At 38.5% G+C, this 17,389-nt stretch overlaps 1 protein-coding gene across 5 annotated transcripts in view; it reads left to right on the top strand.

Annotated features, from left to right (window-relative positions):
* USH2A (usherin) overlaps positions 1 to 17,389 on the top strand; it is a 394,137-nt gene that overhangs the window by 262,160 nt on the left and 114,588 nt on the right. For all 5 annotated transcript variants that reach the window (XM_069800131.1, XM_069800130.1, XM_069800132.1 and 2 more), the window contains exons 41-43: positions 1,148 to 1,776; positions 12,174 to 12,508; positions 15,826 to 15,948. In XM_069800131.1, coding sequence (XP_069656232.1) covers positions 1,148 to 1,776; positions 12,174 to 12,508; positions 15,826 to 15,948 — 1,087 coding nt within the window. The remainder of the gene's footprint in view (positions 1 to 1,147; positions 1,777 to 12,173; positions 12,509 to 15,825; positions 15,949 to 17,389) is intronic.

Genomic DNA, 17,389 nt, shown 5'->3' on the forward strand with positions numbered 1-17,389 from the left:
AAAATTGCTATGGGCAGAATAGGGGGGAATATAGTATTTTCTTGATCTGCTGTAGCAATTTATAGATTTCAGGATGTGGTTTATAAGAATGCTAAATGTTCTGGAATTACAGCTGTTACTGATCAGTGATTGAGCCAGATTTGTGTTATTGCACCATGTTCTTGCTTGTACCTAGAGAGCAGTAAAGCCTCAATATAATAAAAAGCACCTGCATTTTAAATGAAATTTCAATTGAAAAACTTAACAGCCCTTCAAATTGCAGAATTTAACGCAGCCCAGTAAAGCTTAAATAACACTTTGCCTCCACAGGCTGAGGGTTTTGCATTCAAGGTGACTTGATTGTGTCGCATGGTGAAATTATTTACAATTAAGGAATTTCTCTGGAGGGCTGCAGAGTATTTGCTGTTCCACAACACCTATGCAGGCATATGGTCGGTCTTTTTCAGTATTCATGGAAGCTCCTGAACCTTTATGATAATTGAATCAGTTAGAGTGCTGAGTGGAGCAAGCATAAAACCTGTTAACCTAAAGGTCAGATCTGTGCATTGTTTATTTATCAGTAGGTGAAAGAGCTAAATCGGCAGCTTCTGTCACAGTCGAAGTAAAAAATCACCTATGATATTAACAGGGAGTAGATAAATTGCAAAAAATGGATTAGAATTATAAACAGAATGAAGTAAAATATTGAATATATAATGAGAGATGCAGTAGGGGTTTACTGAGCTGTAAAATATGCAGCTTTGTTATGCCTGTGTTGTTGGTTGCAATTAGTAGCTACTGCTCTAGAAAAATATCAACAAAAGCTAGAACTGCACATCTATATTGATACTTAGCCATACACTTTCTCCCATGCTAACAGCATTGATAGGACACTTTTGAGACACAGGAGGAAAAAAGATGCAGAGGAGGAGGGCGGAAGGTTGGGAGGAGTGAAGGTGTGCTTACAGAATAGCTTGCCTTTGAGAAGAGAGCCATATTCATCCCTTGAATAGCTGGGCCTACTGTTTCTGAGAAATAGGCTGTTTAGTAGACTTGAATTTTTTTGTCATTTTGAGCTTCATTTCATGAGTTCTGCTTGCTAATGCTGACTTTTATAAATCACAGACTCTTAGTAATTTTCCTTTCCTTTTTTTTTTTTCTGTTACAGAACCTGGACCTTTAGATCCACCGCTTATATTGAATGTTACGACAAGGGCAGCAAGCATCACCTGGCAGCATCCTTTAAAGCCAAATGGCATTATTGCTCATTATAATATTTACCAAAATGGCCAACTGCATGCTACAGTCTTAGGAACGAGATCTAACTGCACTGTAGAAGACTTGCATCCTTACACTGTCTATGTGTTTCAGGTAGAAGGATGCACTTCTAAAGGATGCTCTCTTTCACCCGAGACCCCAGAAATACAGACTCTTCCAGATGCGCCTGAGGATATTCCTGCTCCAGAGCTGTATTCTGATACTCCAACTTCTGTGGTCATATCCTGGCAACCACCTGCTCACCCAAATGGTTTGGTGGAAAATGTTACGATAGAAAGGAGAGTGAAAGGAACAGAACAAATTTCAACTGTGGTGACCCTCCCTCTCACTCAGTCCATGAGCTACATTGACCAAAGTACTGCTCTGAGCCCATGGCAGAAATTTGAATACAGAATGCTGATGAGCACTCTTCACGGAGGCACAAACAGCAGTGCGTGGTCAGAAGTTACCACTAGACCATCAAGACCTGCTGGTGTTCAGCCACCTGATGCAGAAGTGTTGGGACCGCATTCAGTTAAGGTAGGAATAATTCTTATTGCCTCACAACTTTCACGTGTTTTCCTTGTAGCAACTGTGTATTTAAGAGAGACGTCTACTGGCTGAGCCAACAGATTTCATTGCTGCAGGGGTAGCTGAATAATTAGAGTCTGTCCTTTGGCTCAAAACCATTAGATTCCTTTCCATTTTTTCCTTTACACCAGCCTCTGGCGTTGTACTCCAGTTCTTTTTCTTCCTTATACACACCTGAATATTTTCAATATTAAACTTGAATGCTTACTTTTAACTCCCTAATCAGATCATAAAATGACCTACTACCTTCTCCAAAATTTCAAGACTTCATTAAAATGCTAAGAAGTAAAAAGATTTTTTTATGTAATTAAATCTTGTATGTAATTATCAGATTTTTTTTAAAATAGCTAATGAAGAAAATAGCATTGTGGTTTTCCTGATTTACGAAAGAAGAGTCTTACAGGACTACCTAGGAAGTTTTCAATTATTCACATCGTTCTGTTGGGAATGAACTCTAGAGGACAGGATAACTACCATTGTTTTGGCTTGCATACAAACTTCATTCAAGGGAAATTAGTGTAACCAAACAAGAGGGATTTTTGTAGCTTAGAAGCCTCTTTTGTGTAAATACACACATGCTTCCATGGATTCAGTCTTGTACTAATGCCAAAAGCATTGGTACAGTAGCTTGCTCACCAGAGCACAAAACAAAGGACATTTGCATAAGACTGAAGTTCATCTGTTAGATTTATTATTTTTGGTATACATTGTATTTTCAAAAGGTAAACAGAGTGGTGTTACCAATGCAGTCTAAATAGTTTGGGGGTATGAATTTAAGCGTTAAACCAATGCTGATTTTTTTTGCTTTTTTCACACATGATTTTAAGCTACAAAAAAAGCTATTCACCAAAAAAAATCTGAGCTTTTAAAATTATGTTTTAATGTCTAAGGAATTGCATGTTACCTCCACATTAATGGCAAATGAGTTCAGTGTGAGTACAGTGGTTACTGTAAGAATTAATAATGATCGACCACTAGTAATTGTGATGAATTGCCAGATTGCTTATTGAAGATTTGGGTGATCTACTTCCAGGACTCTGCCCTCAGTGCTTCTGTGGATATATCTTAATATCCACCACAATTTATAGTAAAGCATTTTTCATGGATTTACCAGAAGCAGCAATGCTGAGTAAACAATAGCCCTGGTTCAATGGCATGCTCACACACATGTCCACATTTTATTGCATGAGCTTTTACACATTGGCTTCGACTCTGAGAACAAAGAATAAGTCACTGCAACCCTTAATGCTTCAGTTAATATGATAAGGGCTTAATAATTTTAGATCTTACCCATATTTTTTCTTTCTCCAAGTGCAGTCAACATCCAATCCTAATTTTAAAAGCCTGTGAGTTACCAAAGGTCTTGTCATTCTTTACTGGATGTCTTTTCTTGAGATCAGAGGTGTGTGCTCAGTTGTAATTTTATTGTCTTTTGCTCAGCTCCAAGATTAAGTAATCTACCAATACGGAAAGTCAGTTTGATCACTTATTTCTTCTGAAACCTGAAATCTGGCAGTGCAGTCTTCACTCTGTAATAATTTAATTTCAATGTAACAATGCTTTTAAAATTTGTTTTCCTTTCTTGCCAAAGAATTCTTCTTTCCCAGTCTATCATTAACATTCAAAGCTCTTTAAAGCCCTTTAATGTCTACATTGTATGACCTTCTGTATGAGTGGTGGTCATATTTCGTGTCACTGCTGCTCTTGTAGTCTCAGGTTTGTTTTTTCCACCTGGAGACCATATCTGTTTGGTCTGTTAAGGCTAATTTCTGTCAAAGATGCTGAAGTCTGCATGTTTTTATTTCCATGACTCAGTTTTACTGTTCATTTTTTTTTATTTTAAATATTTAGGTTAAAATGTTCAAATAATTAAAGGTGGCAGCATTTAATTGAGAAAAGTGATTTAGGTATACGCCTTTCCAAATATGCTCTCTTCTAAGTATCTGTCCTTCAGAAAAAATTCTCTCTCTCAGTGTACAGAGTATTGGTATTCTTTGCTGATACAGACATAAATTCTTCTAATTTATCTAGTATTTTATTTTACTTAGTGTTGTTTAATTTGATGGTCATCATAATTGGGGGAGAGCTGGAAATACTTGATACAGTTCCTGTGCAGAGGGTATTCCATGGGTGACACATTACTTCGCTTCTGATATCTAAGATTCTATAACTTCTTAAAAATGTTAATATTTCTCTTACTTGTCCATGACAGCAAGAGATTTTTTTTTAGCTTTTACTCTTTTTTATTATTATTTATTATATCTTAAAAAATTTGAAATAAAGTTATAGGTGCAGAAGAGCTCATTGCACTTCTTCACTGAAGAGATTATGGATAAGGCTTGCTCCCCCCAGTGGTTTTCTCGCCTTCTGCTTGTTTGCAGATGGGAGCACCAGAGGAAGTGAATGGATTTTCATCTTAATTGTTGGTCTTCTTACAGGCCTGTCAAATGGATTAGCTCGCTAGTGGTGGTGGTGTTTCCTTCTCTTCAGTTTTATGGCAAGTTCACATCAGAGTAGTAGGACTCTGAGACCACCCAGAGGGCTGTGCCCGTGGTGCTGAGGCTGTCTTGTTGGCCCTTGTGAATGTTCTGTACTAGGAAAGTACAAGAAGAACAAGGTAGCACCTGTTTTAAAACCATTTGGGTTTTTTGCCCTGCTCTTTGAAATTAGGGTGTAGATCTGAATAGCTGCTCTGCAAACCCCTTGTGTCCCTTCACCCCAGAAATATGCTAGTTGCGCAGGCAGAACGACTGTGAAGTATTGTGCAAGGATTGTCACTTAGTGGTTGAAAAGTTTTCCTGTGTGGAAATAGGATGGATCTGGTTTGGGGTTGCTTTACATTGGTGCCTTTAAACTCCGACAACAGTCCCAGAAAGGCACACTTTCCCTCCTGAGCACATCAAGCCCACCGCACCTGCAGTGCATATATGACCTATGTAGTGTTCAAATCAAATTTGTGGAATCTGCTTGTGCTGTACAATGCTCTCATCTTATTCAGTGTCTGTGATGGTAACTCTTAAGCAGAGAATGGAAAACAAGCCATCTCTTTGGGAGGGAGATTTTAATTACCTCTTGCCCTAGAGAGAGCTGTCCTCCCAGGTTAGAGCAGAAAGCATTGGAAGGGCACTGTGGTGAAGATTAGTGAGAGGCTCCTTTACCAAGCCACAGTTGCAAATCAATAGAGGCTTTCAGCTGTCAGTGCAACCAATCCCTAAACCATGAATGCAAATATTTACTTCTACTGAAAACAGAGGGAATTTACAAAAAAAGAGAAACATATTTCCATTCCTTTATTTAGTCATAGAATCAATACAAATGATTTGAGGATGTGGAGAATTCAAAGTGCTCCAGGATAGTACTCACTTGAGTATACAGCTTATTTGCATAGACCAAAGCTTTCATTCTGCAAGGAGGAAAATACCAGCACAGCAGGTCACTCTTGGCATAAACACTTCTGATGTGTATGTGCTCCTTTAACATTTAATTTTAATCAGAACTGCCTGATATCTCTCCATAACATTTAGCTTGCTTTCTTTTGTGCAACAGAAAGTGTAAAGCTGTCGATAATTTTTGAAGTACCCATTTCTGTGACACCTGCATGATATTTTTTAATATTTGCTGAATTGATAATGTTCATGGTAGTGGAGTATACTGCGCAATAAACTGCTTTTGTGGCTGATTAAATGCCAAAGTGAAGTGGAGGTATTCAGCAACTGCAAAAGCCGTTTATTTAGTGTATGCCAATGCCATGAACATTATTCCTGTTACACAAGATTTGCTATACCCTAATGTACAGAAGTATAAAAGAAATTGTTTCCTTTTCTTGTGAGGGTTGCAATTGCTGTGCTGCTTCAATCTCACACTTCACACTGATATGACATTCGGGAATGTAGCTAGGTTGAGTGGCTTGAGAAAGAGGCTGGTTTACACAGTGAATAATTATTTAAAGGAGTTCTTTGTGTAGGAAAAGCATTATGTGGCTGGGTATGCTGAACTAAATTAACTGCAGTATGCCAATTCTCCAACTTTGGCCATTTAACTTTCAATAGGAAGACTTGCCTTTCGCTGCTGTGGTTCTCCCTTGAGGGCTTTGGCCTGGGAAAGACAGCTGTAGACTTGATTATTGGTTTAACCGGAGATTTGCTGACGCACGTTTGCCTGTATTGTTCTCCCTCGCTGACCAGTACCACCAGCTGGACCACTGAGAGATAAGAAGTTGCAGCTACTTCCTGTCATTCTTCGTGTAGCTTTTTTCTCAGATAGAGGTTGGCAGGAGCTGTACATAACCCTGATGTTTCTCTCAAGGAGAAAGGATTTTTTTTTTTTCTTTTTGGTACTTAGATAGGTTATAAGAGAATGGTTTCATGCTGGTTGTATGAAATAAGTACCTCATTGACATATAGTTCTTGTGCCATCCTATTCCTTCATGATAACATCTGTTACAGACGCTTCCTGCAATTTGATTACATACAAAATGAGAAAAATAAAAAATTATGATGGTTTCATTGACTTCTCTCTTAATATATGTTAGATATCTTGCCTGCTAGAAATGAAGGGCTATGGTGATTCTGTAGCACCAAACTGTTATTCTTCTTTCTAATTTCTTTTTTTGCATATTGATTTAATATCATGTCATTGATTTTCTATGGATGATTTCTTTTTCATATTTCCTCATGACTTCTCTGACTGAGGAAGGGTTGTAGGCTTTTTAATTCCATTGTCATTCGTGTTTGTAGTTACCCTCAGAGCTGACAATCACTTAATTTACAGTTCATCTGCCGTTCTTTTCTTTGTATAGAAGAAGCTGCAGCAGAGAAAACTGGTATTCCACCCTACAGATTGAACAATGTCATCAGTTTGCTGTCCACAGGATCTTCGTGAGTTGCAGTCTGCACTCTTTCTTTGCAGAAGATTATCATTTATTGCTACAGAGTGATAAACTTTTCTAGTAGCAATTTCTTAAATTTGACTACTAAATTGCATATGCAAGTGAGCAAACACAAAGAAACAAGACTCTATTTTTATAGTTGTCTTCTGTTCTTCATTAGCCCAGAAGCTGGACAGTGGACTGCTAAATGCCTGTTGTTCTGTAAGTAGGCTGGGGCTAAAATACAGAGGAGAAAGATTTCAGCTATATGGAATGGATACTTCTGACACATTTAAAGCAATATACCCTGTAGTTACAGTTTGAGTATCATTCATGAAAAGGAAGGTGTTTTCTTTATCTGTTTTCCACTTCCTATGGAATTACAGTTATAGACACATGTTCCGGAGTTGTTTTTTGTCTCACACATTAATGTCTGCTGTCCTGTGAAGTTGCTTCTGATTACAGAACGTTGGGTGCAATGGTAATAACTCCATGGCCACTGAAGTCAGTGACTAACAGAGAGGTGATACTTCAGTGTTTTCTCTCTGCAGATCACCATGTGGTAGAGAATGAGGCTGTGAAGACCCTTTCTCTCTTCCAGGTTAAACCCCTCTGGTGCTATTTCATTCTCAAAATGCTGCAGACTGCAGTTGCCTAAGAACATAATTTTGGGAATATGAACAACCCCGATACTTAGGCCTTGTATGCTAAAGGAAGATGCAGTGAGCCCACATAGCAGCTTCATGCTGGGGAGAAAAAAGATTTTGGACTTTATTCACCACAGTTTTATGTAGGTATGCCTGGTGAATTGGGAAAATTGTTTAGGAGTGATCAATCCTTCTGTGAAGATTGCTTTGTAATGCTGCTAAGGTCAGTGAGACCTTGGTTTATTTGCCACATAAGTGCTGCTTGAGCGACTTAGGATACTCCAACACACACAGGAGCAACCTTAACTTGCACACTAGAGGCTTTCCACGTTTTAGGACTGTGATTTCTTGCACAGCTTGCTCATTTGGTACAGATCATACAGTGAGGTGAACTAATCAGGGTTTCATCAGCATTGTCCCTCTGCCTTTCATATAGCTTAAACGCTTTCCTGTAGTAGGTGTTTAGGATCATAAATATATGTTCTTTCTGTTTGTCCGCTACTCAAGCTAAGTGCTTCTAGAAGTTTTTGTAGTAGCAGTCTGTTACTGCAAACTTGATCGTGCCATTCTTCTGTGGTAGTGCTTGCTGAAGTTGGATGTAATTCATGTGCAAAGTGTATGAGAATAATTATCAGTGACCTCTGTCAGGATTTGCTTTTCTGGTGTGATACTGGCTCTTGATTGAATCCCACTATAATTTTTGTTAAGACAGACCAGAACTCATGAGGAAATTCATCTCCCAGCTACTTTTTGGGAGGCTGAGGGGTTGGCAGAGGACTATAGTCCAGTGGCTGGAATGCAGAATTAGGGTAGCAGGTCTTTGTTTTCAGTTTTGTTTCTTTCTGATATGTGACTTAGTCTGGGATTTAGTCTTTTCATCTGTAAAACTGCAATAATAATACTTGCAGTTTGAGAGTTACAGCGTGCTTTGAGACCAACAGTGAAAAGCTCTCAGTAGTGCATTTATTACATTCTGTTTGTAGATGTTACAAGCAGTAGCTAGGAGAAATGAGAATAAAATGAAGCCAAATACACTGATTTAAAAGCGAACTGTTGAAGCCAGGCCTGAACTAGTAAAATAGTTACCCATATGCCAATGCCTCTCTTCACATAGCTCAGAATTAAATTGCAGGGTTCCAACTGCTGTCAAAAGAAAAAAAAAAAAAAAAAAATTCCAAGGTTATAACTGTTTAATGGGGGGAAAATGGCTAATTTCTGTCTCTTTAAATTTTGTGGTGGAGAAAATAAGGTGCTTTGATCTTTAAATGACAGCTTCCAGAGTCATTACATTGAATCAGTTAATCTCTCCCAGTAGTTACCTTATTCTCTCTTCCTCGTGGGCATCCTCTTTCATGGTCTCAGTGCTGAGCTTCAAATCAATGAACAAACTGTTACTGCTTCCAACACAGCCTGTCTAGTGAGCTTTCCTGCTTTCATGCATTGCCAAGCTCCTACCTCAAACCTTGGCACATCAAAGTGGAGAAGAGGTCCAGTAGTGCCACATGTGTGTTAACCAGGCTGGCTCCATCATCTTCATTTACACTGTACAGGTCAGGCAGTCCCTTGCCTCTTGACAAGAGAGGTTTGCCAGAGACTGCATGTCCTGTCATTCCCAGGTGACATACATAATTCAAAGCAGGTCAAGTGACACAGCAGTGACTGCAAGTATCCTTGGTCATCCCTTTATCTAGTTTAAAAAAACACTAACCAAAGCGACAACTGATCTACATATCTTTGTATGAGATATCCATGCCCAGACAGGAATAAGTTGCATTCTGTGTCATGCTGCTTACTGAATATTCTTTTTGTTCAGCCTGGTTTTCGTTCCTCTTAGGAAAAAAAAAATTGAGAAATTTCCCAGTGTAAGCCCCACAAGCATCTATGTTATGTACGCTATGAGGTATTTTATCTGCTACTGCACAGCAAATGCTGTGAAGTAACACCTGGGAGTTTTTTCAGGTTTTACCAGCTAGTGCACATGTTGTATAAAACTCAGGAGCTGAGGTTCGGGAGCAGTGTCTGTTCTCCTGCCCATGTAATTAGTCTTCCTTTAAACGAAGGGGCTACAGTATACAGTGAATCTTGTGCAAGTTCTATTAGAGTAATTTTGTGGGTTCAGACATAAAAGTTAGGCATCTAAAATGTAATGTAATGAAAAAATAGCTCCTCCTCTTTTCCAGGAAATAAAAGATTTGGTACAAGGTGAACATTTTTGGACAATTTTCTCTTCTGAGAGGGTAGTACTAGGAATTTTCCACAGCATTTGACATATAGTTCTTTTAATAGAAGCCACCTTGCATTAAGCAACAAGTAAGAGGGGTTTTTTTCACTGATAATGACAGATTTACTTTATTAATATTCCTAAAAAAGACCTCAAATATATTATCTTTAGTTGCACTTCACTGAGGCAGAATTTCAGGATAGGTGCTACACCTCAAAAAAGAATAACATAATCGTGGCTGCAGAAATGGGTGTTTTGCGGTAGTGTGTAAGACCTTAAAGTCTTCTGTGCTTCTTCCAGCAAATTCAAAGATATGTCCCTGAAAATAAAAGTGAATCATGCACATTCCCCTCTTTCTGTGACATATACAATGCATCCAGTGTGTGCAGTATGGTAGCAACAAAAAGCACCGGGATTGGGAATTTCACCTGAAGTTTACTGGCCTGAACGCTTTCTACCTTGTCATGGTTTAACCCCAGCCGGAAACTAAGCACCACGTGGCTGCTCGCTCACCTCCCTCACAGTGGGATGGGGGAGAGAATCGGAAGGTAAAAGTGAGAAAACTCGTGGGCTGAGATAGACACCCTCGCTGGTGGGGTAGGGTGAGAAGCGGAAAAGGCCTTGACTCTGTGTAAGCACCGCTCAGCCATAATTAAAAAATCTCGGCATTATCAACACTGTTTTCAGCACAAACTGAAAATGTAGGCCCGTACCAGCTACTGTGAAGAAAATTAACTCTATCCCAGCCAAAACCAGCACATACTTGCACTTGAAAACATTTTCTGTTGTCTGTGCTAATCATCATCATTCTTCTTTGCTTCCTAACTTATGGCTAGATCACATGAACTACTTCAAAATGAGAGTTTTTCTCAATGTCTGTGAGAATGGTGCAGAATCGGTTCCTTCCTTCTGTGAAATTTTACATTGCTTTATCAATAGTATTTTCTTTATTTGTTTGATTGTGATTTGGGGCCAGAAGTAGCAGAAATCTGAATACAGTATTTGATAATTAGCCAGAGCTAAGCCTTTCCTATAAGGGCACCAATAATCTTGTTTGTGCTGTCTTTACTCAAGATCACCCTGTTTCTAATTCTCTGTTTAATAGTATTCCAGATTCTGTTATCAAAATCCTTCAGCTTTCTCCAGTACTTTGCTGCCAGGTTTCTTACAAGTCTGACAGCCTAAGAGGTCCTTCTGTACCTAAGATATAACATTTCCTAATCCCCAAGGGTCCTTTAAAAATAATTTTATAAATCAAGCTTCTCTGTTTCCACGGCCATGTATAATTGTGCATACACCTTTTTAAAGATACTGACTTTGGAGGTTGGAGGGAATTAAGGAAAAAGTTCAACTTAAACTAAAGTATCTTGGTATTACTATTTTAACACTTCGATATTATCTTTGTTCATTTTATTCTGCACATACCTTCATCTAGGTTTTCTCCACTTCTGTGTTCTTTGCAATGTTGGATTCAATCCTTAATTATCCCATGCCTGGGAGGAAAGGAGACAGTGGTTTTTATAGATGAGCTGGTCAATGGCAAAGAAAACGGTCCCAGGGATGAGCAAAGCAAAGCTGGTGTATTTCCTACACCAGGACTTCTAGGGGAGGAAAGACTGATAGATGTTCTTATACTACCTTTATGAAACTTTGAGATTCTTAATACAGTTACATGTCCTAGTTGTGTCAGTCTGAAGCCCCCTCTGTCATAATACCATGGCAAAAAGCCTTAAAAAACAGCTGAGAACATCCTTGCGCTTTGTGGTACAATGATATGAGTGTGATTCCTCACTGGAGCTAGTAAGAATAAATATATAGAATAATATACTTAAAAAAGAAACCCACCTAATCTCAATTTGGTAAAAGTAAAACCACAGTAAGCGTAGTAGTATATATAAATATATAATATGAATTCTGTATGTAATTTCCAATTTTTTTGTAAGAAAGTTTTCACAGCATAATTTTATAGTTCTAAAAATGGAAAATTGTGCTTGTTCTTTGTCTGATACTTACCAGTGTAATTTATTACTGAAAAATAAAAGTGAATGAAAAATAAAAGTGATGAAAACCTGCATATTTCATCATGTAAAGAGTGCGGACAAATCTTGTTTCTCAAAGCAGCTAATGCACTTACATATTTCTGAAAATTGTGCAAACACAAAATAAGATTTCTTTTTACTCTGCCACTAACAGATGAGCACATCAGGGAATACAGCCTAAGAAAATAAATGACAGTTAGTGATACTTATGATAATTAGTCTACTTTTACTAACGCATCTGAACATCTCACAGAATTTTGACTGAAGTGGAGCATTCACATTTTACTGGTGAAGCTAAATAGTAGATAGCTAGCTAAATAGTAGAATTTTTCAATGGCTACAACTGTTACTGCAACCCTCACTAAAATTAAAGGAGGTTAGATTTCTAACTGATGTACCTTTAAAAATAAAATTTCAGTTAAAGGTCATACACAAAGTCTGTTTCGATGAAGAGGGAAAAGCACATCTTCCGATCCCACTTGTGTCCATTTGTAGCATGTTGTGTCTGTATTTCTGCATTCTGACTATACAAAATCTGTTATTTAAAATTTTTTTTTTTAATCCTCCTTCAGGTCTCATGGAAACCTCCTCTAATACAGAATGGTGAAATCCTTAACTATGAGATTCGCATGCCTGATCCACGAATTGTCATTACTGGGAACACTTCATCAACGTTAAGTCATTTGGTGACTAATCTTATACCCTATACAAACTACTCGGTCACTGTAATAGCTTGTTCTGGAGGTGATGGCTTTCTAGGAGGCTGCACAGAGAGTTTGCCTACAAGCGTGACTACACCTTCAACAGTTCCTCAGAGTGTTAGTCCGTTGTCTGTGATTCCAATCAGCGAGTCCTTTGTTGCCATTTCTTGGCAACCACCACTAAGGCCGAATGGTCCTCATCTGAGGTAAGCTCTTAGTTACAACTGAGATAGCAGTTTTCTTCTCCTTACCTAAATCTGACTCTGAAAATTCGGAGTGATGCAAACTTTATGAGCTGATCTCTTAATTTCTGACTTCTTGAAGTTCGTCTTTAGAGTTCAGGAGCCAATGAATGGGCTCATGGAAAGTGGGTATGTCTAGAAGCAGATAGCAGGGTGAGCTTTGAATCATTTTGAACTTAGAAAGAGTCAGGATTATTAGGAGCAAGTGTGGTGTCTCTGCTGTGGCATTTCCTTTGCAGAACACGTTCAGGAACACTCTGGGTCTTTCAGATCAGTGCTGTCTGAAAAGCCAGAAGGAGCAAGCACAGGATACTTGCAAAGTCATAACTGGTTTGGGCTGCAGCATCAGCCACTTTTTGGTGGTGAGTTCAGACAACAAGTTCCACCAACAAAATAACAAGAAAAGTATGAGATCCCTAAATACATAAGTATTTAACACATCCAATATTCTCAGTATTCTGTGTGGTTTATTCTACAGAAAGAGAAAGTTACCATTTGGAAGTGTGATGACATGAAATAATCTTCAAAACTTAACTGATTAATAAATTGCAAATGAGGGAGTGCATGAGAAAAAAATGGAAGTTAAAATTCTACAAGTTTGGGGGCAGAACCAAAAATGGGAAATGCAAGGAAATGCTGGGTGTAGCAGGCTGGATTTCACCACAGGAACGAGAGAAAGGCATCTCCTCTCAGATTTGTCTGGAATACTGGGATGGAGATCCTGACTTGAATCTATTGATTGCTGAGAGAGTGTGTGTGTATTTGACATTTAAAAAAATATGGATTTGAGTGCACAAAGATTTATAAAGATGAATGTATCTTTATATATACACAATAAAAATGTCAAACAAATCTTTCGTTCTAGTGCTTTAACGTATTGTGAAACATTGTGCATGGAATTATATCTCTGTACTCCATATGTTCTGGTTAGTAGCTATCTTCTAGGTGCACTGATGGGTTCAATAATTATCATGTAATGCCATTTCAGTTGCGTATGTTATTACAGCACAGTAGCTTGACTCTTTCTTCAGGCTTAATTAGGGCACACTACAAGTGAATGAAATGATGATTGCTCTACAGTAAAATTTGAAGTTTTTGAAAAGCGGTCCCTGTTATTCTGGGGTTAACAACATGACCATTTTACCATAGATTATTGAAGTAATTCAGCACGACCTACATCTGCAGACTTCATTTCCTTCATGGTGTGCCATGCTGCCCTCAACAAGAACAACCACTGAAGCAGCTGCTCTGTACAGCATGATGGAGCAAGAAGTCTGCAGCAAGCAGAGTAGCAGCAGCAGCTGCCAGTGGGGGTGATTTACACATGATCACCATTCAGTGTTCAAAAAGATTTTGATGTTTTTCATGACTTGTCTATGAAATATATTGGACAGAATATGCCAGGACTGTTCCTAATAAAACTGGAATGGGTACTGTTGACACTGATGAACCACTCATGTCAGAGTTTTTCTTGGGGTATAAAGTCATCTGAATATTTTGATGGAGTTGGAGTTTAATTAGTTTTTACTATTTAATTTCTGAGGTTATACTCCCAGCTTCTGCAGTAATTTGGTTTGGCATCACTAAGGCCAGTGGCACAATGCTTGTTTGTACCTGTTGAGGATTATTCCCCAAACTCAAGGGCGGAAGTTGTTGGAAGTTACACACGTACGTCCTAGCTGCCATGGAGCGTAGGAAGTCTCAGCTCTCTTGTAAGAGAGCTTCTCAGTTGATTTCTGGTTTTGAAGCAATGCCAAATCACTCTATGCAGTACCTATTAAATACCCTTCTCATTCAGGGTCTCAAATCTGGAATGGTATTGTCCAACATTTCCTCATCAGACTGGAGATGATCTCAACATAAAAAAGATAAGTGTCAAATTACACATGAAGCCAGCAGTCAGAAGCATCATTGCAATGGGCCGGTGACCCACACCAAGGCATTCTGCAGAATGCTTAAACACAGAAGGAAACATTTTCACAAATAAGTGCTTCAAGTGAGAGTCTTTAAGATCTGCCTGAGTATCCACATAGTTTTTTGGCTGGAATTTAACAGTAGAACCCTTCCAAAATGGGGGGCAGGGAAAGGATGATGCACAGCAGCTCAGCATTTTAGAGAATCAAGTTGTGTATTCAAGTGAAAATATATGCATATGAACCTAATTTGCTGGGCATCAGTGGAAATACTGTTGTAACTATAGTTTGATTAAAACTGCAGCTCACCATTGAAAGCGATTCCAGAGTGGTTCTATAACTGGTAGGAAGAGTACAAACATCTGGTGCCTCATAAAGAAAACACCACTATCAAACTGAAACAAAAATCATATCAAAAAAGTCCTGTGAAATGTAATAAAGAAGAATAATCCAAAAGATTTTGAACAAAGATATAGAATTTTGTTTCCTTTAGAGTATAGTTTTCTATGTAATCCCTAGAATGCTTAGGAAATGCAAAATATAATATTACCCCTTTAGTTTGTGTAGACACTGAGTGATTTAATCACTGTTAAATTCCATAAAGGTTTTGTATAAAAGATGATGAAGACTGAGTGATGCAGAATCAGTGGAAGACATGTTTTCTGAATCAGGCGGTCTCATGGCTGACCTGCTGAAAGATGGGCTTTAGCTGACCTGCTGTTTGGAACAGAGACAGCAATACAGCTTCAGTTACCAATTAAAACCAGGATGAAATAGTTTGGTCTTTCAAGCTCACATCATGAATGTCTACCCAAATACAAAGGTGCCTCACTGAGGTCTACAGATGGAACAGTTAACTCATTCTACACCTGTTTGTCACCTGTAATTTACACTGTGGTTATTTGCAAACACACTTTAAACACAAATGCACACTTAACTCGCTACTACCAGGAAAATAGTAATCGCAATGCTGTATGTTTCAACACATTTGCAAGAAAGAGAAATTGTCATTTCATATTCCGAAGCAGTCTGTGCGTATCAGATGGCATCAGTCATGTCTGCATAAGATACTGTTACTGTGCTATTTGGACTTGATCTTCATACCGTTTCCACAAAGTTTAAAATCTGTAAATCATTAAATAAACTCATTCTTTCAAATGAAAGTGCTTAATTTTCCATTTTCAAAGTAGTTTTTTAAAGTAATTGAATGTTTTAAATCATGAAACATTAAAAAGAATATTTATCTCAGAAAGTTTACAGCTGTAAAAACAAAATAATGTGTGGCTTTAAAAAAAACAACTGGGTTTTTTTTGTGTGTAATAACATTAGTTGAGATAATCCTGGTGTTCTGCTTGTCTTTTGTGTTAGATATGAGCTCCTGAGACGTAAAATCCAGCAACCACTTGCATCAAATCCCCCTGAAGATTTAAATCTGTGGCACAATATTTACTCAGGAACTCAGTGGTTTTATGAAGATAAGGGTCTTAGCAGGTGAGATTACAAAAACTATAAAAACAAATGCTGGCATTTTGTATAGTGTATGTTTAATAGTTCAAAGTATTTCTTGTGTCTTTATGTAGTGAACATATTAATTATGTAATGAAATATTTTTTGTCATCGTCTTTGGTATTAATCATTCTAATATGCAGGGATTTATTATTAGTCTGTCATTCTTGACTCATACATTGTTTTGCCCTGAAAAAAACAAATGAAAATAAGGATCTTGTGAAATTTTAGCATTGATATGCTCATGCAGTCAAACCATTTAGATTTATGTGTACATGCCCGCTAGATTTGTGTGCTGGCAAAGTCATAGCACAGGCAGAATGAATGTTTGAGAAGTCCTAGCTGGGAAACATTTGAAACTTGGTTTCAGCATTGTTTTTCTTACCTGGTGCAAATTAACGATTGCTTTAATATCTCCAAAGGCAAGAACAGTATTTATTGCACTCTCAGCAGATCTAATTTAAGGGCAGCTTTGGGTTAGCTTCATTACAGTTAAATGCAGAGGCTTGAGGGTGGGGAAATGGAGGGTGGGTTCTGTTCCTCAGTATGTAACAGACCTACTGTGTGGTATAGAGCAAGACATTTGCTCTTGATCAAGTTTAGTTTCCACCTCTCAAATTCAAAGCTACCACCCTTAAGACAAGCAAACACGCACATTAAGAACCTGTAACAGAAGATTCAACATGGATTCCACATTGGTTTTTTTGTAGGTAAAGTCTCGGGAGAACATTCATGGGTCGTTTCAGGATGTGTGTGTTCCCTGTGCTTGTGTGCTGATGTGCTTTAGGAGGACGGCCTGTCAATCATTGCCCCTCAAACATCTGTACATTACTTCTACTTACTTTGATAAAAGCTGTGTGAACATCCCTCCTGAGCACGACGCGAACCAGCAGAATGTGACCTCTGCTCCTGACTGTTGTATTGACCGAACCAAGCCAAGGGCTACTGCTTCTGGCTTGCCATTGCCTACTTGCTGAAAGTCACTGCTCATTTTCATCCGTTGCAATAACTGATCATGGAGCTGTTCTTTTACCCAATCCTGCCCAAGAGTCCATTTCTTTCTTTCAGCCATGCTTGAAATTCTACATAGAGTTTCCTTTGGTTTTAGTTTAGCTCATTTCAGCAGCGCTGACGTGTGCAGCAGTTATGTTAGCAGTTCAGAGGGGGCAATAAATTCTGACAGGGCCTCAGTGACAAGTCGTTAGGCACAATGACCTTTTGGGTTGAATGAGCTATGGCCAGAAAAGTGTGCCTAACCCTCGGACGCACCCGAACGCTTCTTTTGGGGAGGGTTCTGCAACCTGCAGCTATGTTTTTGCAGTCAAGAACTCAGGATGAGTTTGTGGCTGGAGAGGTGATGCTGCAGAGAGACTCAAGCCTTATTTTTCTCAGAAAGAAAATCCATGTATCAGCATCTATTTTCACT

The sequence above is a fragment of the Haliaeetus albicilla genome, chromosome 13, assembly GCF_947461875.1.
Source record: "Haliaeetus albicilla chromosome 13, bHalAlb1.1, whole genome shotgun sequence".
Taxonomy (NCBI): domain Eukaryota; kingdom Metazoa; phylum Chordata; class Aves; order Accipitriformes; family Accipitridae; genus Haliaeetus; species Haliaeetus albicilla.